Source organism: Mizuhopecten yessoensis, unplaced genomic scaffold, assembly GCF_002113885.1.
Source record: "Mizuhopecten yessoensis strain PY_sf001 unplaced genomic scaffold, ASM211388v2 scaffold10829, whole genome shotgun sequence".
In the NCBI taxonomy this organism is placed as follows: domain Eukaryota; kingdom Metazoa; phylum Mollusca; class Bivalvia; order Pectinida; family Pectinidae; genus Mizuhopecten; species Mizuhopecten yessoensis.
Genome location: NW_018408742.1, coordinates 1,347,007 through 1,371,237, shown reverse-complemented (window position 1 = coordinate 1,371,237; position 24,231 = coordinate 1,347,007). Strand labels below are relative to the sequence as shown.

Genomic DNA, 24,231 nt, shown 5'->3' with positions numbered 1-24,231 from the left:
AACTCATTCACCGGTGCCCCTCAAAACACATTTGAACTTTTCCAATTCAATGGTTGGAATAGTTCATTATAAAATTTCAGGGGATCATTTTGAGTCTCATACACAAATATAGGATCCTCTCATTGTGACTGCATACAGTTGGATATATTCTAATTATATACAGCATGTCTAAAATTGTTGGTGCTGCACATAAGTTAGCACTTTCAGAGTTGGTGAACACTTTATAAATTATGTTGTGTGTACATTTGTTGCTTAAATCTGATTGCTGCTAAGATATGAAGGTTTACAGCATGTATGTGCCTTCATCAATTAAAATATTTCAAACACTTTGATATTAATACACCTACTATGTTTGATTGTTAAATATTGCTACAATACATTTGAACATGTACATGTATATACAGCCAACATTTTAAAAATTATTTTAACCAGAACACAATTGCGTATATAATTTATGATAAAGATATGCAAGAAAAGAATGATATACTCCAGATATGAGAGCAACACCTTATTTGATATGGCTTCATTATGTAGAGTTTTGGAAGCTAGAAGCTGGATTATTTAAAAAAATACTTATTCTGATGGAATTCTTTTGTATTTTGTGACAAGAAAATCTTTTCAATGAAATTTTTAAATGCCATATACTGTACAGTCATGTATACACTTGCCAATATACAATTCTGACAAAGTTTATTCATTAAGTACCTGATTCAGGTCCATATTGGCCCACACACCCGAGTTCTAGCACTAACATTTCTCAGACAACAATCGGGCTTCATGTGTATTGTAGTAGATTACCATACAACATGTAAACTAGCTCTTAATCGAAGCAGGGGTGTAAACAAATTTCAAAGCACTAGCAACAGGCAAGGAGACCTTAGAAATCCTTTTGCCCAAATAGTTTCTACTTGTCCCATAAAATGCATATCATATAACCCAAACAATTTTGTAAACAACTGTTCATGACATATTCTAGGAGTTTTTTTTTCTTCTAAATAACTGCAAATATTATAATATGGATTATTTACTATTTAATTGCAGTGATTTATTGATTGCTTGATTGATTCATTTACATTTCCTTAACCTATTTTTTATTTTTTATTCCCGAAATCTTGGTCCAGATATCGATCTGTCTGGTAATTAGTCACACCAATGCAACTTCCTGTTTGATAAACCCAAAACGATGTCCCTCGGGTGTTAAATAGTACATATAGTCATTCAATATGTAAGTAAATCTTTAAGTTATCCCTATTGTACAATATAGCTGGAGTTGCAGTTATTTTCATCAGCCTAAAAGTCGTCTGAAAAATCATCTGAATTGATGAAAAGACTGCTAATATTCTATTGACAAATTTTCCCCCAAAAAAAACAAGAATTAAGTTGTTTTTTTCATGAATTTTTGTTTGTTTCATAATTGTTTGAGTGTATTTTACTAAACTAAATACAGCCAGTTAAGTTAATCATTTATTCACATCTAGTTCAGGTAGGAACAGGGAAACCAATGCAAATATATATGTTTAAGAAACTATTCTAGTGAGCAACCTTTTTGCAACTTGTCTGAACACTGAAACTGGTTGTCACTGGTAAGTGGAATATTACACCCCTGCTAAGATGTATGAAGGGAAGGGAATCAATATCAAGGGGAGATAATAAGTATTAAGGTGAGATAATAAGTATTAAGGGACATAAAGCCAGCCTTCACCAGGAATGTCAAATAAAACTTCAAACTATGAACTTTGCAAATTACCATGAACTTTGAAAACTATCACACACATACGTACACTATGATGTATCAGTACTTCTTTAGATCTACATTATATATCATTATCTGTGATGTCATTTTTTCACCGATTGAAATCAGGTACGGTAAGTTAAAGATGTTTATGAGAAACTGAAACACACTTGCAATACATGAAGCAGTTATTATCATGTCATAAAATTATCATAAAATTTTGCTTTTTTATAAAGATTACTTATTTGACATCCGTGAGATAAAAGGATTCAAGAGTGTTTCAAAACAAGTTATGCAAATGAGAGAAAACTTGTTCCAGATCCATGAAAGCAACACTGATCCACACACTGAACCTTTCCATTAGCTAATCCAAGAACAGGTTTACTGGCGTCAGTAACAAAGGTCAAGCACCTACACCAACAACAAGGGAGATAACTAATGTAAAACCTTCATAGCAGCATTCTGCTTCTCTAGGTTCCTTTTCACTGCCCGATCTAAGTTAAGTTGTTGCTAAGGAAAGGCATAAATGATAATGAAAATGTGGGAAATTACATGCATTAATAATTCTAAAAGAAAATAAAATAAAATAAAAGACCTAAGTTATATGGCTCTTATATAATACGTATCTGGTAAATAGCACAATTCATTTTAAAAGACAATCTGAAACTACAATAGGCTTTAGTAGCTATAGGTATGGTATGTAAAGATATGTTTCAAATTTAAATATTGTATGCATCTTTCTAGGATAAACGCATTAACTCAAAATTGTTCCTTAAAATGATGCAAATTAAAGGTCAATTGTGTCCATGGTATGAATCTGGTAAATAGTTCAGAACAAGTAGCTACATGGGTAATAAGAAATTAATGACTGATGACGGACTCAGCGGTATGGCATAAGATCTATTTAGTTCATAGGAAAAAAAATTGCAGGGCAATAAACAATAGACTAGAGGAGGATGGATAGTTACAGGGGAATGAAAGTACATTGGACCATGCACATAGGAGGAAGGAGTTATAGGGGACGATGATATACAAGGGACTCTATCTACAAGAGGTTATAGGCATAATTTCACCGCAGGGATGTATTATGGTAAAGAGTGGCATTTATAGAAAGTCAAGTTTTATAGAAAGGATTACAGGAAGGATAAAGTAACCACTCTTCCCAAGGAAAAAGGAGGTTAAGAAAAAAAAATACTTGATTTAGGACAAGAGGATATATAGGCACCATAGAAGGCAGTGACTCTGTTGTAGTGACTACAATCAAATCCCTTGCTCAATTCATATTCATATATTTGTAAAATGCGCTAAGCTTTAATTAGGATCCGATAACATGAAGCATCTCATAAGAAATTGAAATGACATGTACGTATACTATAGCCAAGGAGTATGACGTCCTTTGAAATTCTGTGTATTTGAAAACACATGTGTTTATCTATATATATGTGATCATCCAGGTTTTGAATAACAGGTCCCTTAAACATGGACCTTAACCCTTTCTCCCCTGTAGACCATAATGGATTCATCCAGACAATGCATGGTAGAGTCTACTGAAGTTACATAGGGGTGAAAGGGTTAATTCACTTTCAGTCAGCTTCAATATTGAAGTACACATATCAATGAGTAATGAAACAAAGGATTTGATTTTAATCAGATTATGAGTTGAGCGTAAGAAAGTCCAAGAGCACAGGGAAAACAAGGAAGAATTAACTAAATCTACACCTTTACTTCTTCAATCTGCATCTCAAGTCCAGTTCTCTCCCTTACACCTGTATCAACTTGTGTCTGTGTGCAGCAATATATGGTCAATTTTTTCTTACACATCACATGTTCTTGCATTTTATTCAGATATTGTTAATGGAAATAATATCTAACATTATCACATATTTGATTGAAATCTTTACATTAGTCTTCAACAGGAAAATATCTTCATATGTGTGCAATTAGTTTTAGTTTTGCCATATCTTTATTTTTCTACATTCATCCGATTTAAACATATCCAAACTATCTGATCTGATTTTTATAATAATTAAAAGACATACATAATAGACCATTTTACTTTAACTGCAGGACATGGGTAAGCAAATCCTCATGTCAACTTGTCTCACATCATAAAAAAGTTATAACACCAAATGTGTATTTGTTACAAAAACATTGGTGTGGAGATCCACATTTTCTATTTTCTCACCAATGTTGCAGCCCAGCAGTTAAAGTAAAAGGGTCAAATATATATAATGATCACTTTTTTAGAGTATCTTGATAGTGTTTGTGCAAGGGTTTGTCTTTGATAATAAAGCACCTGCTCACCAAAGGAAAGGTTAAAACTAAAACTAAACCTTGATCTGCTGAACCTGCCGCTCTAGATTCACTCTCTCTGCCTGCTCTAGGCCCTGCTGTTTCTACTCAGTGTAAGAAAGTAGGAGTGGTGAGAACAGCGAGTGGAAATCAAAGAAATAGCAATCAAGGAATATAGCATATATATATATATATATGTAACAGTTATAGCAGATTGTGTAGTCACATCTGTTCATCAAAGAAAGAAAAATAAATAGAACAACCACCAATAAACAAATTTAAACCTCCAAAAAAACAAAAAAATCAAAAATGTTTTATTTACAGTTCAGCTCATTCTTATTTTAAAGAACTTTTGGGGGGTTTTCCCCAATTGAAAATTGCTTATGCCAGAGTGGAGAACAAGGGTCATAGCCTGCAGTAAGGGACAAGTAATATTTAACTAAACCATCATTTTTTTCTTAGACAACTTAGAGTGCTGCTCACTATATTTTTAAATTGCTTATGCCAGAGTAGAGAACAAGTGTCATAGCCTGCAGTACTGGACAAGTAATATTTAACAAACCTTCATTTTTTTCCTTAGACGACTTAAGAGTGCTGCTCACAAAATTGTTTCTTAATCAGAAATATAGTGAAAGAAAGTACCAAAAAAAGTTTAAAAAGGAAAAACAGCAAATATTTCTAGGAGAAGTAACAGACTAAAGCAGAGTTACTACATCTACACCTCCAATCTAGATCAGTTCACATACGATTTCCACAGGAATGAACGATAAGGTTTTCTCTGTGGTAATCATCACTATAACTGATAATAAAGATTATGTCATACCTGACTGTCCTTGAGTTGACCAACCAACTTGGTTACTTGTTCCGTCAAATCCTCCTTATCTCTGCCCAGATTGGCTAGTTGATCTGTCAAAACAGCCAACAGTATAACATGTTGTCTTAAAAACATAACAATCAAGCACAAAAATGTACTATAAAACTATTTTTGATTTTTCACAAAAATTCATCTGTATTTTTTTATTTGGAAATTATTCACAACCTGTGTACAAAACATTGTAACCAATGCTGCATACAACTGGGTCTATGCTACTAATGCTTTAACTTATTCATACTACCCCAACACAGGAATTAACTTTTTTTAAATTGAGAAGATGACATGATGTGTATTATGTAAAGACAAAATTCAGACTTAACACTTTTTTTTTAATCATAAAAAGACCAGAGAGTATTTACATACAATTTAACTCATTTTCAAACTTCTAGCACAGATCATCACAAGTGCAACCATGAAACACTTAGATGACAACAAAATACTGCATGACCTACAACATGGCTTCCGCACATCAACATCTTGCGAAACACAACTTATAACATTCATACAAGACCTCGCACAGAACCACAACAACAACAAACAAACAGACATTATCATAATGGACTTTGCCAAAGCCTTTGACAAAGTCACACACAAACACCTACAGTACAAACTAAAACATTTCGGCATCACTGGAACCACGTGCACTAACCTGGATCACAGACTTCCTATCATCATAAAGCACTCAAACAGTAGTACTAGAGGGCAAACACTCCGAAAAAATCCCAGTAACATCTGGAGTACCTCAAGGAACCTGTTTGGGACCAGTCCTCTTCCTCATATACATCAACGACTTCCCCGAATACATATCACAAAGTACACTAAGACTTTTTGCAGATGACAGCATACTATATAAAACAATCAACAACAAAGAGGATACAACAAAACTACATTGTACAAACAGATTTAGGTGCAGCTAGTAAATGGGAAGAGGACTGGCTCATGAAATTTCACCCAGACAAATGCACCATACTCACTATATCACCAAAACGCACACAAATTAAACACCAATGCACACACTAGAATCTTTGACTTCAAACAAATATCTAGGCATTACACTTCAAAACAACTTAAAATGGGACAAACACATAAATCGCTGGGCTTTCTGAAACGCAACCTAAAAATAAATTCACCACACATAAAAGAACATGCATATAAGGCCATTGTAAGACAAAAACCTGAATACTTCTCTTCAGTTTTGGACCCTCATTACACAAATAACATAAATCAATTAGAAAAAGTACAACGGAGAACAGCACGATACGTGTCATCCTAAACAAATACCATAACACAAGCTCAGTCACAGATATGATACACAACTTACAATGGCCAACACTACACACACACAGAGTAAGAACACACATTATTCTTCTCTACAAAATAGAACACCAACAAGTAGCAATACACACTAACAATCTCATCCCCGCAGACACCAGAACACCTCAAGGACACGACCCTAGTTACAGACATGTCTACACACCCAAAGACACATACAGACACTCATTCTTCCTATACACCATAACACAGTGGAACCTCCTACCCAAAACAATCATCCAATCAGAAACACTAGCAGAATTCAGGACATGCACCACATACTGTATAACATAATCGAACATATACAAAACCAACAACACAACTAACACTCACTGCTTTTAACCTGTTTTTATCCTATAGCAAATGGAAAAAAACAACTTTACATAACGACGCATTACAGCACAAGACCTTAACAAATCCATAATCGTCAATATTGACGGAGGAAGGATTAATATATGAAGATGAAGAACTATATTTAGAAGCTTGACCTACTTACCCCGTAAACTTGAGATTTCTAATTCTTTTTCCTGTTTAAGCTGCATATACTCCTGGTTTCTCTGATCTTCCTGTAGTTTTGTATCTTCCTTGTCCTTCTCCTTCTCTGACTGTAGTCGGCTGTAATCTGCTTGTAGATCATCATGCTGACTCTGTGGAGAAGGAAAAACAATCAATAATAATTCCAAAATAATTAAGACTGACATACTACAAATCCTTAAGTTATTGCATATAATTATTTCTAAGATTACCCTTTAAACAATACACTCCTGAGCAAATGTGTAATGAAACAATTTGTAGTAAACGAATATACATTGCTTGTGAACTGCTTAATTGTGCTGGAATTTTTCAATTAATGGTCAACTTCTTCTAGAACTAATAATTATAAGTACTGATTGTACTAGAGCTGTCGCCAGGATGGCTGACTAATATCCCTGCTTTTGCCATGTTATGTATATTTGAGAGTTATACTTCAACGTATTTAGCAGGATAAATAATATTTTTGTTAAAGGGTCAAAACCTCCACAAAAATAACTGAATGCAAATATCCCTAGGGGCATAACTCCACCAAAAAGGGTCGAAATCCCAAATTAAAATGCCAAAGCACTACTACATAAGATACCGATCATTCATGCAAAGTTTCAATAAAACCTTTTGGTTAAAGAGGAGTTGCATGGACAAGTATTTCGCACAAAGGGGCATAACTCCATCAACAAGAGTACCGCGGGGTGGAACAATATACGCCCGCCGAATGCCATATAGTGTTATATACTTTCTTACATTGAAATAAGATCTGCATCATAGCTGACATGCTATAAAAATGTAAGAGAAAATCTCCGGATAAAAAAAATCAAATACTGAAATGAACAAAGGGCAATAACTTTCGCAAAAATCGTCAAATCAAAGTTCTTTTCAAGGACACACAACAATATATCATGATTATTTAGCCTACTAAGTTTCAAAAAAATCTGTCAAAAAATGTAGAAGATCTCCAGACAAAAAATCAAATACTGAAATGAACAAAGGGCAATAACTTTTGGAACAAAATTTTACACCGGACGGACTGACGGACAATGCCATACAATAATACTCCCGTCAAATTTGACGGGCGTATAAAAAGGGTCTTAATCCCAAATTAAAATTACTTAAGGAGGAGTTTTCCGTCCGGTGAGACTGACAGACAGTACTCCCCTAACTTCGTTGTGGGGGTATAAAAAGGGACCATTATGAAAAGTTCCCATAACTACCACAAATTATATACAAATGGAAGCTAACCCTTTCACCACTGTAGACCATAATGGACTCATCCATATCAATGCATGGAAGAGTCTACTTAAGTGACATAGGGGTGAAAGGGTTAAAGTAATGTTACCAGCACCATTATACTCCTATGGTACCTACAAAATGTATCAAATTTGAATGAGATCAGTCAGTACCTAAATTTTGGCCAAAATGAGAACAGTTTTTGGAGGCCATTTTGTCAAATCTGAAAACAGAAGCTGCCATATTGATATTGCACTACCATGTAACATACATACAAAACTTTCAAAAAATTTCAACCATTCAGGGGTTGTGGTGGCCATGTTGGATCACTGATCTAAAAACGAAATGACATTTGCACCTTGCCTTCCATTCAAGAATATTCATGTGAAGGTTTGTTAAAATCTGCCCAATAGTTTTTGAGAAAAGTGGTGAAAACTACTGTTTCAACTTACCTTAAGCATTTTATGATGTTGATTCAATGTATTTAAACGGTTAATAAATTCTTTCTGAAAAAAAAGTAAATAAATTACTGCAGTGGTATTGATTACGAAACATTAAAACTACTGTAAACATGGATTTTAGCAAGTTAGTCTTTGGTTGAAAACACAAATATATATCATATATTTCATACACTGAACAGGACTGAATATTTTATCATTAAAAATTCTACTTGTCAATTGATGTTAACAAATCTTTAATTTCGACATATTTGCCCATTAAAACACTCTCGCTATATGCAATCTTATATTTAATGTCAACAAATTTTATGATGTTATTTTAAGAATGAAATGAGTAAGTTATATCCAATGGGTGATTGAACCAATTGGAATTTAAATGGAGAAAATCATGTAAATGTTGTAATAAAGATATTGCCTATATAAAATTAGATTAGTATACCCACTTTTTCATTTTCACTCCTCTGATGCATATCATCTTTAGCTGCTGTTAATTCTGTAAAAACAAGAATAATAGCTGTGATCCAAAATATTTTAAAGCGTTACAATAACATAACATTGAATACAATCAGCCAACTACAGTAGCTTATTACTTCTACATTTTTGTATGTCTCCAGATCATTTTTGACTATATTGATAGTTGCTCTATATAAATAAGGGCTCAAGGAAATATCAAAAATGTTTCTCTGTTTACACAAGTACTATTTCTGGAAAACCCTGCAGTAATACTGGAAAAAATTACCATATGAAAAAGTAGGTTTATCTATATTTACAAAAAGTGAAAAATTTGGCAAAATATTAATGCAAACCCATGTCTAACTCATTCACCCCTAAATTAAGACACATTTGAACTCTTCCAATTTAAAGGTTGGAATAGTTCATTATGAAATATCAGGGGTGAATGAGTTAATTAGCATGATTATCAATCAGGAATTTGTATACCTGAGAACAAAAATGATCAATGTATTCATTATTGTTCACCTTTGATCACTAAGCCATCAAGCAATTTAAGTCCTTATTGACTGTACAAATTTATTTTTGAAAAATCTTTAGTAAAAGTAAATATTTGCCATACAAAGGATGCCTGTTGTAATAAGGGTGCCTCTAGGGAGTTTTCGAAAAGAAAAGAAAAATGAATGAATGCCTATGATGTTATTTAAATTCTAGATTTTTCCGTCTCACATTTTTTTATTTCCAGAAATGAAGTTGTCTGTTTGGTTTTGGTAGTTGCGAGGCAACTTCTACTATCAAAAGGGAGCTGTACTCAAGAATTTTGAACAAAAAATTTTGCGATATGTAACATTATCTGCCAATAAGAGTGACCAATGTAATCTATCAGAAATAAAATGCATTTGATGTACTGCTTTATTACTGGGGAGTTCAATGTAAGAGTAAGATATAGATATTCATTTCTCCCACACTTCACAGGTACATTCCCGTTTTTGGTAGGGAAAAGATAAACCTGTCTTGATCTACCTCGATCAAGACAGCTGACACGCGTTATTACGTCACAGACAACGCACTTCTTTCGACATGACCTGTGACCCTGTGCACTTTTAGCAAAACCGATTACATATCACTTTTTACACACACGTATAATACACGTTAACAAAATATGGCAAGCTCAGCATTCCAACAGTTAACAATAGGCGAATGTGTTACCGTAGGAAAAAATGGTGAAAAGGGAAGAATTGATGATAGAACTGTGCATTGGGGTCAAAAATACAACTTTGCAGTGAAGGCATTGATACGGTCTGAAAATGTGGGAGAAAAATAATCAATCACTCCTGTGTGATGTAGACAGAGATATCTCCACCCTCAGGATGAGATATTTTTTAGGTTTAAATTAGCACTCGGCAAAGCCTTGTGTTAAAGCTAAAAACATATCTCACCCTCTGGTTGAGATATCTCTGTCTACATCACACAGGATTCTTTTAGTCTGTGCCATGGTGGAAACTAGTTAAAACACATGGATCCGGAGTTACATATATTTGTACCTGTACATGGCACCTTTTACATAAAATATAGTACAGGGTCTAGGACTAAGCACATGCTGTACAATGCATGAATAGCTAATTGTAGAATACACGCATGTATGGTTTTCTATATCTGTAAGTTACCTTCCTGGTGTCAGTTGATGTAAATTTAAATGTTAAGTTATTTCACGATAATGTAAGATTTGTAAGTACTGTAAAAGCTTCCTTCAAATAGTGTAAAAGTCACAGCTGGTCAAAGAATAAGCTTTGTGATCAATAGGCTTCCTTGATATTGTCTAAACCACATTTTGTTAACGCCTGGCTAATTTTATTCCGGTTTTGTAGCATTCTGTCCAGTTATAGGATATTTTTGTCATAAGATTTCTCCCAAGTCTGCCCTCAGTGTTTAAGTAAAAAAAAAATTAAGGCAAGCCTTAACCATCATCTTCAAACTTTTAGTATGTCCCATTACTAAACAATACGGTAGGTTCTAAATATCTGGTCGAGTTCTAAAGGAAAAGCATGAAACCAGTACGTAAATATAATGTCCTAAAACATATTGTACAATTAATATGCATTTACATGTACAGTATATGGGAACTACTTTTCCATGCCTTTGTATTTACTGATCCTAGCTCGATCACAGTACCTTGAAGTTGATATATATAATTTACTGATTTTCAGGCCGCAGATATTTGGACTCATGCTTTAAGCTTGCCCACATTTAAGAAACCACTTTATCTCAAAGTAATGATATTCATTAACATTTTGACTTGAATTCTACAAAATTGTTGTCTTATATATTTATCTATACCCCATTTTACCGCTTACAGCAATTGGAGATTCAGAGCTTTACACAATATTAACTTAACATGAGCTAAGTAGCGATATATATAATATGAACTTGATTCATTATACATTAATTATAAAGCAAGTTTAATATTAATCACTTTTGTTGGCCCGGATGTTAGTGTGCAGGGGTCTTAATGTGGGAGGAAACCGGAGTACCCGAACAAACTTCCACATGGTCTGGCAGGTTATATTACCCCATACTTTTTCTTGTTCAACCTGCCCTGGTGAAAGGCGAGTGTGTCTTCTCCCAGCCTTCACAGGTATCCTGTTTTAGCTGAGAGAGATCAGCTTGTCACTCCCTAGGGGAGATATAGCCTGGGGCAGAATAGCATGCGCAAAATTGTGACGTCATAAATTAATTAAAAGTGAATGGCAAACGTGATCGTCATTAAAAGGTGAATGGTGAACATTATGCTCTTGTTTACAAACCTAACCCTCAGCAGAGCCTCAGGTAGGACAACCGAAATAAATCACCCTGGGATTGGGCTTTTCTTTGACACACCCTCAAGGAAGGGAACTTGTTGTTTCATAATTGTTTCAGTGTATATCCCACTAAACTACATGCAGTTCAATCAAGTCTTCATTCACCTTGATTTGAGTAAATAAAGTCTATTCTACTTATCCCATCATTTTGCATTTGCCCTATCCAGCTCTTGAAGACTGGTTGTCCCAGAAATTGAGCAAGGTGTTTTTCGACACCTCTGCATCTATTTACTGTATTTTTAGGTTCATAGATTGACAGGGCTTTAAGTTTTGGTCCTTATTCCATTTATAACCGGGCCTAGGACGACCACTTTCAGTAGGTCTAGAGATGAATTAAGTATCAAGGTATGCTGTCACTGACCCTGGTGACGCGCTCACCGACATTGTTGACTACAAATGTCTGAATTAGTGTTGTGCTTTTTATGCAAGAGTTTTAGTATAATTTATGTGTGTGAATACGTATTGATGCTTTTGTAGCTTATCCAAACACAAGTACGTTATCTTCGAATCGATATGCTAAAATTAGAAAACACTATATTACGACAGCAAGACTTGACAGGTGTTCCGCTTCGCCGCACATGACGACACCCTGCTTCCTCACCTTGACTGTCAGTGTTTACAAAATGATGTTCCAAAAGAACACTGCAAAACACGTGAACAATAAACAAACGCATGCCGCTTATCAATGCGTCATCAAAATAAAAACACCAGCATGAAATAAACTAAATACGGAGTATGTTTTTGGAAATATACCTTGCAGTTGTGTACGTAGAGATTCCTGTTCCCGACGGTACCTATCTGCAATTCGTTCTGTCGATTTCAGTTTACCGCTTGTATTGTTAAAAATATAAATAAAGTAGACACCACACAAGAGTGTTGCAGAGACCACAACACCCTTGAGGAGGTTGCCATTCCGTCGACTCATGTTATTCATCTGTGCACAGCACAGATCTCACTGTCGCTTGTCAAGACTGCCTGCCAACACGACACGTTTTCATCATCACCATCAAAACAATATGGCGACGTGTCATCGCAAGGCATTCTGGGAGAAGTACCTGTATCGACTTCCTCAGGTACGACAAGAAAGCTCAGCTTTAGGCGACTACAGCGTCGGATAGTGTTGCCACGTCAACTCGATGCTGTTGACTGTTTTGATGTAAATAAGACATGCTAACAACGGACTAAACATGTTGTTCCTATTATATACGCGAGTAAATGTGCTACTTATCGATACTCAGACTTGCGAGCATTGTTAGCTTGTTTCTAGCTATAATAGTTTTTAATTAAGAAAAAATATATAAAAGCATGCTAAAATGTAATATACAACTGGTGAACAGGCGATGATATGATACACAAAAAGTAGCAAAAATCATGCTTACTTATTAAACGATATATCTATAACTCCTCCACTTTTTTGTCTGAAAAAAAATCATGGCTAATTTGACAAACTTTGAAGCGCAATATATCTACCAAAGAGTATGGGAAATAAATAAAAGATATAAACTTCCAATAAAAGCTTATATAGAATCAGCCAGCGAGGTAGTTTAGGAGCTATTTTGTAAGTTCACTTTTATGCTGTCATTTTGAAAGTGTTAGTTATATCAACACTCTAGATAGAGTATTCTTCATTAAAGGAAGAAGAACAAGAAGAAGAAGAAGAAGAAGAACAAGAACAAGAAGAACAAGAACAAGAACAAGAGAAGAAGAAGAAGAAGAAGAAGAAGAAATATGTCAGTTATCATACGAGAAGGGCATATGGGGACTACTTTTCGAGCGCGTAGTGATGTGGTGTCAATGGTACATATGTATAGGACATCTTCTTAATCCTCAATCCTAATCCTTGATACACATATCTTCTCTTCACCCATAGAATATGTGTCATGACGAAATTGAAGTCTCTTAACGGGCAACTTTGCAGTAGACTTAATGAATCGCGCGACAGCATACTGGCAAATTTGACCACGTTTTCCTTTTTCAGTTTTTATACAAAAAACCAATCAAGTAGCTAAGCGCGTGACTTTGATTTTATCATACAAAATCCCAATGATACAGTGAATGTATACATGTATTGGAAGCGAAACCATTGGATTTCTAAGATAATGTTAGGAGAACAAACTTCTCTCCCGTCACCAAAAGACGTTGAAATGGGAGACGCTTACACCAACAACAACATCAATTTAATGGAAAGATTCTAACACCAACATAAATTCCGAAATCAAATCGATGGGTGCTTACTCCTACAGACATTGATTCGGACGACGTTTACACGAACAGAAATTGAATATATGGGACAGAAATTTAATCGGGGGGTGCTTATAACGACGGATATTGAGTAGAAAGATTTAACCGCCTACAGATATTGAATGGGATGATTTTAACGCCAACAGCTATTGAATGGGATTATTCTAACACCAACAGACATTGAATGGGATGATTCTAACGCCAACAGATATTGAAAGGGATGATTTTAACGCCAACAGCTATTGAATGGGATTATTCTAACACCAACAGATATTGAATCGGTGGGTGCTTACTCCTACAGACATTTTAATGAAGAAGTTTACACTAACACAGCAACTGAATCTGGGGATGCTAACACCGACAGACATTGAATCCGAGGGATTTAATTTGGGATATCTGTATGACAGTCTTTTCACTTTTATGCAGAGCATTACACAAGCGAAGGGCACAGGACTTAAGTAACTACGATAGGCTAAGCCCTTCTTTGATCAACACAACACTCCAATAGCTAGCACTATGGTTTTGGGTCATTGTTTGTGTACTTACCAACAGGCTGGACCAAAATTCCTAATTGATATAATTCGCATGCTCGGATTTCGTGTTTCTTACTCAGAAGTTCAGCGATTTGAGTGCATTGCAGCTTACTAGTTAACACATTCGACATCCAAATGTACCGATGTCGATACACTTACCTTCTGTAGCCCCTTGGAATAAATCATGACAAAATCGTAGGCACGTAGATAGCTTTTTAATTGGTTTCATGTATCAAAACGGACTAATTACCAGGTTGATACTGTGGTATCCATCCATTAACATTATTTGTCAAGGGATATAACTCGTGTTGCCTTAAACACACATGCTGTTAATTGGACGAAGGTGTTTTTTTCTATATAACAACAAAAACAAGATGCCATTCTTTAGAAGATCAGATTCCAGTGGAGCGACATCTAACTTCAAAGTCATTATGCTGGCACGCGGTTCTTTTGATGTACATCAGAGGATCAAAATAGTCTACTGGTATTATCCGCGAGATGGCGCGTACAGAGCCTTTCATTTTGTGATGACATATTGCACGGATGTAAAGTATGAATGTCTGTCGTTAGTGAAAATCGATATCATGTCTTACCTAACAAGTTTTGTCACCGTTTGGAATTATTGCTTTCTTCCGATTCGAAATCCTGGCATTTCCGTCGTGAATGAAAGTCGCTTTGTAAGATTTAAGTAATTACCTGTCTGTATGTTATGACTTTTCTCATTAGCCAAGGAAAGTTTGTCATGACATATTCTCAGGTAAAGAATGTGTCATTGCATTTTTCTTAAGGTGAAGAAATGTGACCGGAACCATTGGATTAGGAAGATGACTGCCGAGGGAAATGATATTCCGGCGTTCATCGTGGAATCTTCGTACAATATACTGCCGTTAATGAGGACTATATTATGAATGCTCCGATGTTTTGTAAAGCATTTAAACGAATGCCCTTATATACAGACAGGTTTCCATCTGCAGCCCGCCTAATGCGTTAAATGGGCGGATTGGTCGAGTGTTTAACACTTCGGCCTTCCACGAAGACGGCCGGGGTTCGATCCTCGAAGTCGTCGTACGCATGGAATATCAGACAACTCCAACAACCCAGGTGGAGTATGAAATGGTCTGGGGTGGATGTTGCGGTATCTGTGCTGTATCATTCAAATGAGGTGGCACTATAAAAAAGATGCCGTTGGAAGCACGGTCACACTACAAAACAGAACACAATACATCTCCAGCACACACGCAGGCATACACACATAGTGAGATATTAGCGAGGTGGCATATGACTAGTAGTTAGCGCCTGATAAGGCAGCTCCTGCGAATTCCTCAAAATTGAATTAATTAATGTATTACAGTATATGCTAATTGTATTAATTGTATATCTATGTACTGTAAAGCGCTTTAGAGTGGCTTATGTTAGCTAGATAGGGCGCTATATCAAATGTTGAATATGATGTTTTATTATTTACTACAATATCGTTACAATCGACGCCAAAAGTACTTTTCATTGCAATGGAATCTTCAAGCAAGTTAAAAACTTGAGTTATGATGGCCGGGGAGATGTTGAAATTGTGGGAAATATATCAAGACTTGATATATATTGTCTTTACGTTGTTTGCTCCGATGTCCGATGTCGGGATGGTTTGGGACCATGCTGATGCGTTAGCAAAGTTCATCTCCTAGAGAACTAATTATTAACCTCCATGTCTATAATTCATCATCTTCGAAATTCCAGGGGCTACGCTCTCTACGTTCTCTACACCCCTGGAATATGTCATAGCAAAATTAGAGCCACGCGGCTAGATATTTGATTGATCTCAGGGAAAATATCTTGACCAATCGCTTGTCTGGTACATGTCCTTTGCAGATTACAGACTAGCGATACCCGACTTCAAAGCAAGTCAATTTAACCGTTGCGCTACCGCAAGATTGTTTTGATGTACAAAAAAATCTAACTTTCGTCTTGTCTCATCCACAAGGTAGCGCTTACAGAGCCTTCGATTTTGTCATGACATATTCTAAAAGTGTAGAGAACATGAATGAAATGAGACCATAACCCTTGGATTTCGAAGGTGACTGTCTTGGTATCTAATATCTCGGGTCTTTAACGTGACAACTTCGGCCTATAATGTTGATCATAACACCTGTGCGATCGCCGGAAAAGGTACTTTTCTTTGTATTGGGATCACCAAACCAAACAAAACAATGTGCTATGATGACTAGGGGGATGTTAAAGTTGTAGATATCATGACAAGATTTTATATATATCAAGGTTAATTAGCATTGGCTGCCCTGATGTCCGACGCCAGGATGGTGTGGGACCATGTAGCTGAGTCAGTAGAGTCTATATCCAGGAACCTTCCTGCCTATGATTGATATGTGGGCGAGTAACTGACGTGCATTTACACTACCACGTGATTTGTGTGCGAGTATGCAAGAAGATTTCATCAACCAATTTCTCGTGACCGAAAGCACATTGTGACCTAATACAGGTATTTGACTTTGGTGATTTCACATTATAATGACATGCCCTTGTTGATTTAGATGTGTATTATTTGATTCTTACCAACTTGCGGAATTCTGGTATTGCCATCTTCGATACTCCGGGAGTTAGGCTCACTTTCAATCTCTACACCTTTGGAATATGTCATGAAGGAACGCGGCGAGCTATTTGATTGATTTCTGGTAAAAAAAGACCTGACCAATTGCTAGGCTGATATCTCATTTATCTTTCATTTGAAGATTACAAAGGAGCGACACTCAACTAGTCCCCAACGCACAAGTGGACATAATGAGGTAAACACAATACATTTTGCGTTGATTCGACTAATTAATTAGGTACGTGATGTTAAAAGGATCTATAAACAGTATACATCAAATTTTGATTCATAAACACATGTGGTTTATATGCATGGTTTTAAAGCACCAGGGTTCGGGAAGTTTTTATAGGGTTTTCACGATAACATTAGGATAGTCTTGGATTTAATCGCGAAGTTCACATAACACACACCAGGCTTAGGAAAATCCCGCTTTGGCAGTGTCTGTTCCTATGGTGTACGCAGACCATCGACATCACCTGGTACATGGAATAAAACGATGATTTTATTTATGATAAGGACAGTTTTAAACAGTGCGAGGAATGTGTTCGTGTTACCGCGTTAAATAATGACCTGATAGTGATTTATTTCATTATGAATGTCGGTAAACTGTTTGTTATGACGCATCGGCTCACTTTTTATTGATCGTTACTGCCCACCCACCTGTTACCTGCTGATTACCATGGTATAGTGGGCAACACAGGTACGAACAATCCTATTTGTTTATAACGACTGTTTTAATTGTGAAATCGATTAATCAGCTTGGAGGAATGATCATTCGGTGATCTACGTGTTGCAACTGAGACACATAATGATATGCAAACCACAGATCCGGCGTGATATTATCAACGATTACCACATAATCGCATGTTTTCTGCAAAAAATTCAAGTGCATTTGAGTTGGCAACCTTGATTATATGCAAGGTGTATTGACACCTGAGGCTAGAACCTATATGATGCAAACAACACAACTGTATTGTCCAGAAACCTTGTGGAAACGTTGTGTTATTTGCTTATGTAAGTAGAGCCTTCAATATAGTTTTAAGTGTGGTACTTTACTTGTTCTAGTCTCACGGATATTAAGTTTTTATTGTTTACTATCCAACAGACAATCGCGGATCGGAGACTTGAGAGAAGTTGGGAAATATGGGATAACGTGATTGTGAGTAACAGTGTGTATTCGTATACAATATTTGAGATACAGCGTTTTCATTGGACGGTTTATAGCTGATAAGACAAAGTAAGTATCCTTGGTGAACATCAGGCCCCGGTTGCTTAAAGGTTGTTAGGGTTAAATAGTAGTTTTGGGGGAATTTTCTTTTGAATCAAACAAAATTAAGAACATCTGATGTTATTTTACTGCTATAAATTTCTTCAGACAGAGGCATTTGATATGTTTTAAGGATTATTCTTGCATTGAAAGCCCTTGTTTCTTATTGACAACAATTTATATTTTCACAAACTACTTGTAAAAGTTAACAATTCATTGAGCAACCGGAGCCTGAAGTTTCAGTACCATTTTTTATCAGGGTCTGGTTTTTCATAGCGTTAAACTTCAATCTGCTTTATTTTCAGAATATATTGAAATTAAATTCTAAAATGAATTTGAATATATATTTAGAATGAAGGCCTCAAGAAAAGAAACACAAAAATGGTCAATATTCAGATTTTTTTTCAAAAAGTCTTATTTCGAAAATTTGTGTTGAGCTGATCAGGGTTTGAATGATCGACTCTTTGACAGCTTTCTATTAGTTCAAGTTTCATAGGTACAAACATAGTTGCCATCATCACCTAGGCTAAGGCATCACAACAGGCGTCCACGTCATGAAGGTAACACTAACCCGTGTTGTTGTGGTTGTGGACCACATAAGTCTATGTCCAGTTTGTTGTTCTGGTTGTGGACCACATAAGTTTGTGTCCAGTTTGTCGTTTGGTTCTGGACGGTTGTGGACCACATAAGTTTGTGTCCAGTATGTTGTTGTGGTTGTGGACCACATAAGTTTATGTCCCGTCTGTTGTTGTGGTTGTGGACCACATAAGTTTATGTCCCGTCTGTTGTTGTGGTTGTGGACCACATAAGTTTGTGGCCAGTTTGTTGTTGTGGTTGTGGACCACAGAAGTCTATGTCCAGTTTGTTGTTGTTGTTGTGGACCACATAAGTTTATGTCCAGTCTGTTGTTGTGCTTGTGGACCACATAAGTTTGTGTCCAGTTTTGTTGTTGTGGTTGTGGACCCCATAAGTCTATGTCTTGTTTGTTGTTGTGGTTGTGGACCACATAAGGTTGTGTCCAGTTTGTTTTTGTGGTTGTGGACCACATAAGTTTGTGTTACGTTTGTTGTTGTGGTTGTGGACCACATAAGTTTTGTCCAGTCTGTTGTTGTGGTTCTGGACCCCATAAGTCTGTGTCCAGTTTGTTGTTGTAGTTGTGGACCACATAAGTCTATGTCCAGTTTTTTGTTGTGGTTGGGGACCACAGAAGTCTATGTCCAGTTTGTTGTTGTTGTTGTGGACCACATAAGTTTATGTCCAGTCTGTTGTTGTGCTTGTGGACCACATAAGTTTGTGTCCAGTTTGTCGTTTGGTTGTGGACCACATACGTTTGTGTCCAGTCTGTTGTTGTGGTTCAGTCTGTTGTTGTGGTTCTGGACCACATAAGTCTCTGTCCAGTTTGTTGTTGTGGTTGTGGACCTCATACGTTTGTGTCCAGTTTGTTGTTGCGGTTGTTGACCACATAAGTCTGTTTCCAGTTTGTCGTTTGGTTCTGGACCACATTAGTCTGTGTCCAGTTTGTTGTTGTGGTTGTGGCCCACATAAGTTTGTGTCCAGTCTGTTGTTGTGGTTGTGAACCACATAAGTTTGTGTCCAGTTTGTCGTTTGGTTGTGGGCCACATAAGTCTGTGTCCAATTTGTTGTTGTGGTTGTGGACAGTCTGTTGTCGTGGTTGTGGACCACATAAGTTTGTGTCCAGTTTGTCGTTTGGTTGTGGACCACATAAGTCTGTGTCCAGTTTGTTATTGTGGTTGTGGACCACATAAGTCTGTGTCCAGTTTGTTGTGGTGGGTATGGACCACATAAGTTTGTGTCCAGTTTGTCGTTTGGTTGTGGACCACATAAGTCTGTGTCCAGTCTGTTGTTTGGTTGTGGACCACATAAGTCTGTGTCCAGTTTGTTGTTGAGGTTGTGGACCGCATAAGTCTATGTCCAGTTTGTTTTTGTGGTTGTGGACCGCATAAGTCTATGTCCCTAACCCGTGTTGTTGTGGTTGTGGACCACATTAGTCTATGTCCAGTTTGTTGTTGTGGTTGGGGACCACATAAGTTTGTGTCCAGTTTGTTTTTGTGGTTGTGGACCGCATAAGTCTATGTCCCTAACCCGTGTTGTTGTGGTTGTGGACCACATAAGTCTATCTCCAGTTTGTTGTTGTGGTTGTGGACCACAGAAGTCTATGTCCAGTTTGTTGTTGTTGTTGTGGACCACATAAGTTTATGTCCAGTCTGTTGTTGTGCTTGTGGACCACATAAGTTTGTGTCCAGTTTTGTTGTTGTGGTTGTGGACCCCATAAGTATGTGTCCAGTTTGTTGTTGTGGTTGTGGACAACATCAGTTTGTGTCCAGTCTGTTGTTGTGGTTGCGGACCACATAAGTCTATGTCCAGTTTGTTGTTCTGGTTGTGGACCACATAAGTTTGTGTCCAGTTTGTCGTTTGGTTCTGGACCACATAAGTTTGTGTCTAGTTTGTTGTTGTGGTTGTGGACCACATACGTTTGTGTCCAGCTTGTTGTTGTGGTTGTGGACCACATAAGTTTATGTCCCGTCTGTTGTTGTGGTTGTGGACCACATAAATCTATGTCCAGTTTGTTGTTGTGGTTGTGGACCTCATAAGTCTATGTCCCTAACCCGTGTTGTTGTGGTTGTGGACCACATAAGTTTATGTCCCGTCTGTTGTTGTGGTTGTGGACCACATAAGTTTATGTCCCGTCTGTTGTTGTGGTTGTGGACCACATAAGTCTATCTCCAGTTTGTTGTTGTGGTTGTGGACCACAGTTTGTTGTTGTGGTTGTGGACCACATAAGGTTGTGTCCAGTTTGTTTTTGTGGTTGTGGACCTTTGTTGTTGTGGTTGTGGACCACATAAGTCTGTGTCCAGTTTGTTGTTGAGGTTGTGGACCGCATAAGTCTATGTCCAGTTTGTTTTTGTGCTTGTGGACCACATAAGTCTATGTCCAGTCTGTTGTTTTGGTTGTGGACCACATAAGTTTGTGTCCAGTATGTTGTTGTGGTTGTGGACCACATAAGTTTATGTCCCGTCTGTTGTTGTGGTTGTGGACCACATAAGTTTAGGTCCAGTCTGTTGTTGTGGTTGTGGACCACATAAGTTTGTGTACCTAGGCTAAGGCATCACAACAGGCGTCCACGTCATGAAGGTAACACTAACCCTTGTTGTTGTGGTTGTGGACCACATAAGTCTTTGTCCAGTTTGTTGTTGTGGTTGTGGACCGCATCAGTCTATGTCCAGTTTGTTTTTGTGGTTGTGGACCACATAAGTTTGTGTCGAGTTTGTCGTTTGGTTGTGGACCACATAAGTCTGTGTCCAGTCTGTTGTTTGGTTGTGGACCACATAAGTCTGTGTCCAGTCTGTTGTTTGGTTGTGGACCACATAAGTCTGTGTCCAATTTGTTGTTGTGGTTGTGGACCCCATAAGTATGTGTCCAGTTTGTTGTTGTGGTTGTGGACAACATAAGTTTGTGTCCAGTCTGTTGTTGTGGTTCTGGACCAAATAAGTCTATGTCCAGTTTGTTGTTGTGGGTGTGGACCGCATAAGTCTATGTCCAGTTTGTTTTTGTGGTTGTGGACCGCATAAGTCTATGTCCAGTCTGTTGTTGTGGGTGTGGACCACATAAGTTTGTGTCCAGTCTGTTGTGGTGGTTGTGGACCACATAAGTCTGTGTCCAGTCTGTTGTTGTGGTTGTGGACCACATAAGTTTTGTCCAGTCTGTTGTTGTGGTTCTGGACCAAATAAGTCTATGTCCAGTTTGTTGTTGTGGTTGGGGACCACAGAAGTCTATGTCCAGTTTGTTGTTGTGGTTGTGGACCACATAAGTTTATGTCCAGTCTGTTGTTGTGGTTGTGTACCACATAAGTTTGTGTCCAGTTTGTCGTTTGGTTGTGGACCACATAAGTCTGTGTCCAATTTGTTGTTGTGGTTGTGGACCCCATAAGTCTGTGTCCAGTTTGTTGTTGTGGTTGTGGACCACATAAGTCTTTGTCCAGTCTGTTGTTGTGGTTGTGAACCACATAAGTTGGTGTCCAGTTTGTCGTTTGGTTCTGGACCACATTAGTCTGTGTCCAGTTTGTTGTTGTGGTTGTTGACCTCATAAGTTTGTGTCCAGTTTGTTGTTGTGGTTATGGACCACATAAGTTTGTGTCCAGTTTTGTTGTTGTGGTTGTGGACCCCATAAGTCTGTGTGGACCACATAAGTTTATGTCCAGTCTGCTGTTGTGGTTGTGGACCACATAAGTTTATGTCCCGTCTGTTGTTGTGGTTGTGGACCACATAAGTCTTTGTCCAGTCTGTTGTTGTGGTTGTGAACCACATAAGTTGGTGTCCAGTTTGTCGTTTGGTTCTGGACCACATTAGTGTCCAGTTTGTTGTTGTGGTTGTGGACCTCATAAGTTTGTGTCCAGTTGTGGTTGTGGACCACATAAGTTTGTGTCGAGTTTGTCGTTTGGTTGTGGACCACATAGGTCTGTGTCCAATTTGTTGTTGTGGTTGTGGACAGTCTGTTGTTGTGGTTGTGGACCACATAAGTCTGTGTCCAATTTGTTGTTGTGGTTGTGGACCACATAAGTCTGTGTCAAGTTTGTTGTTGTGGTTGTGGACCACAGAAGTCTATGTCCAGTTTGTTGTTGTTGTTGTGGACCACATAAGTTTATGTCCAGTCTGCTGTTGTGGTTGTGGACCACATAAGTTTAGGTCCAGTCTGTTGTTGTGGTTGTGGACCCCATAAGTCTGTGTGGACCACATAAGTTTATGTCCAGTCTGCTGTTGTGGTTGTGGACCACATAAGTTTATGTCCCGTCTGTTGTTGTGGTTGTGGACCACATAAGTCTTTGTCCAGTCTGTTGTTGTGGTTGGTTGTGGTTGTGGACCACATAAGTTTATGTGGTTGTGGACCACATAAGTTTGTGACCAGTTTGTTGTTGTGGTTGTGGACCTCATAAGTTTTTTGTTGTTGTGGTTGTGGACCCCATACGTTTGTGTCCAGTCTGTTGTTGTGGTTGTGGACCCCATAAGTTTGTGTCCAGTCTGTTCTTGTGGTTGTGGACCCCATAAGGCTATGTCCAGTTTGTTGTTGTGGTTGTGGACCCCATAAGTCTGTGTCCAGTTTGTTGTGGTGGTTGTGGACCCCATTAGTTTGTGTCCAGTCTGTTGTTGTGGTTGTGAACCACATAAGTTTGTGTCCAGACTGTTGTTGTGGTTCTGGACCACATAAGTCTGTGTCCAGTTTGTCGTTGTGGTTGTGGACTACATAAGTTTGTGTCCAGTCTGTTGTAGTGGTTGTGGACCACATAGGTCTATGTCCAGTTTGTTGTTGTGGTTGTGGACCGCATAAGTCTATGTCCAGTTTGTTTTTGTGGTTGTGGACCACATAAGTTTGTGTCCAGTCTGTTGTTGTGGTTGTGAACCACATAAGTTTGTGTCCAGACTGTTGTTGTGGTTCTGGACCACATAAGTGTGTCCAGTTTGTTGTTGTGGTTGTGGACCACATAAGGTTGTGTCCAGTTTGTTTTTGTGGTTGTGGACCACATAAGTTTGTGTCCAGTTTGTTGTTGTGGTTGTGGACCACATAAGTCTTTGTCCAGTTTGTTGTTGTGGTTGTGGACAACATAAGTTTGTGTCCTGTCTGTTGTTGTGGTTGTGGACCACATAAGTCTATGTTCAGTCTGTTGTTGTGGTTGTGGACCACATTAGTTTGTGTCCAGTTTGTTGTTGTGGTTTTGGACCACATAAGGTTGTGTCCAGTTTGTTGTTGTGGTTTTGGACCACATAAGGTTGTGTCCAGTTTGGTTTTGTGGTTGTGGACCACATAAGTCTATGTCCAGTTTGTTGTTGTGGTTGTGGACCACAAAA

General features: G+C 37.6%; 2 protein-coding genes across 18 annotated transcripts in view; one reads left to right on the top strand and one right to left on the bottom strand.

Moving 5' to 3' along the window:
* LOC110462727 (putative uncharacterized protein DDB_G0271606) overlaps positions 1–12,764 on the bottom strand; it is a 49,314-nt gene extending 36,550 nt beyond the window's left edge. For 7 of the 16 annotated variants that reach the window (XM_021516841.1, XM_021516846.1, XM_021516849.1 and 4 more), the window contains exons 1-8: positions 12,487–12,764; positions 8,869–8,918; positions 8,420–8,473; positions 6,706–6,856; positions 4,848–4,930; positions 4,066–4,128; positions 3,452–3,514; positions 2,180–2,242 (exon numbers count right to left, since the gene is read on the bottom strand). In XM_021516841.1, coding sequence (XP_021372516.1) covers positions 2,180–2,242; positions 3,452–3,514; positions 4,066–4,128; positions 4,848–4,930; positions 6,706–6,856; positions 8,420–8,473; positions 8,869–8,918; positions 12,487–12,667 — 708 coding nt within the window. In that variant the 5' untranslated portion in view covers positions 12,668–12,764. The remainder of the gene's footprint in view (positions 1–2,179; positions 2,243–3,451; positions 3,515–4,065; positions 4,129–4,847; positions 4,931–6,705; positions 6,857–8,419; positions 8,474–8,868; positions 8,919–12,486) is intronic. The other 9 variants (XM_021516844.1, XM_021516843.1, XM_021516847.1 and 6 more) reach the window with 5 other exon arrangements.
* A 4,473-nt stretch (positions 12,765–17,237) lies between these two features.
* The window catches only part of LOC110462789 (degenerin-like protein del-10), a 42,440-nt gene continuing 35,446 nt past the window's right edge, over positions 17,238–24,231 (top strand). Inside the window, exons 1-2 of one of the 2 annotated variants that reach the window (XM_021516963.1) lie at positions 17,238–17,299; positions 18,209–18,262. The gene's annotated coding sequence lies outside the window, so the exon portion shown is untranslated. The other variant, XM_021516962.1, reaches the window with a different exon arrangement.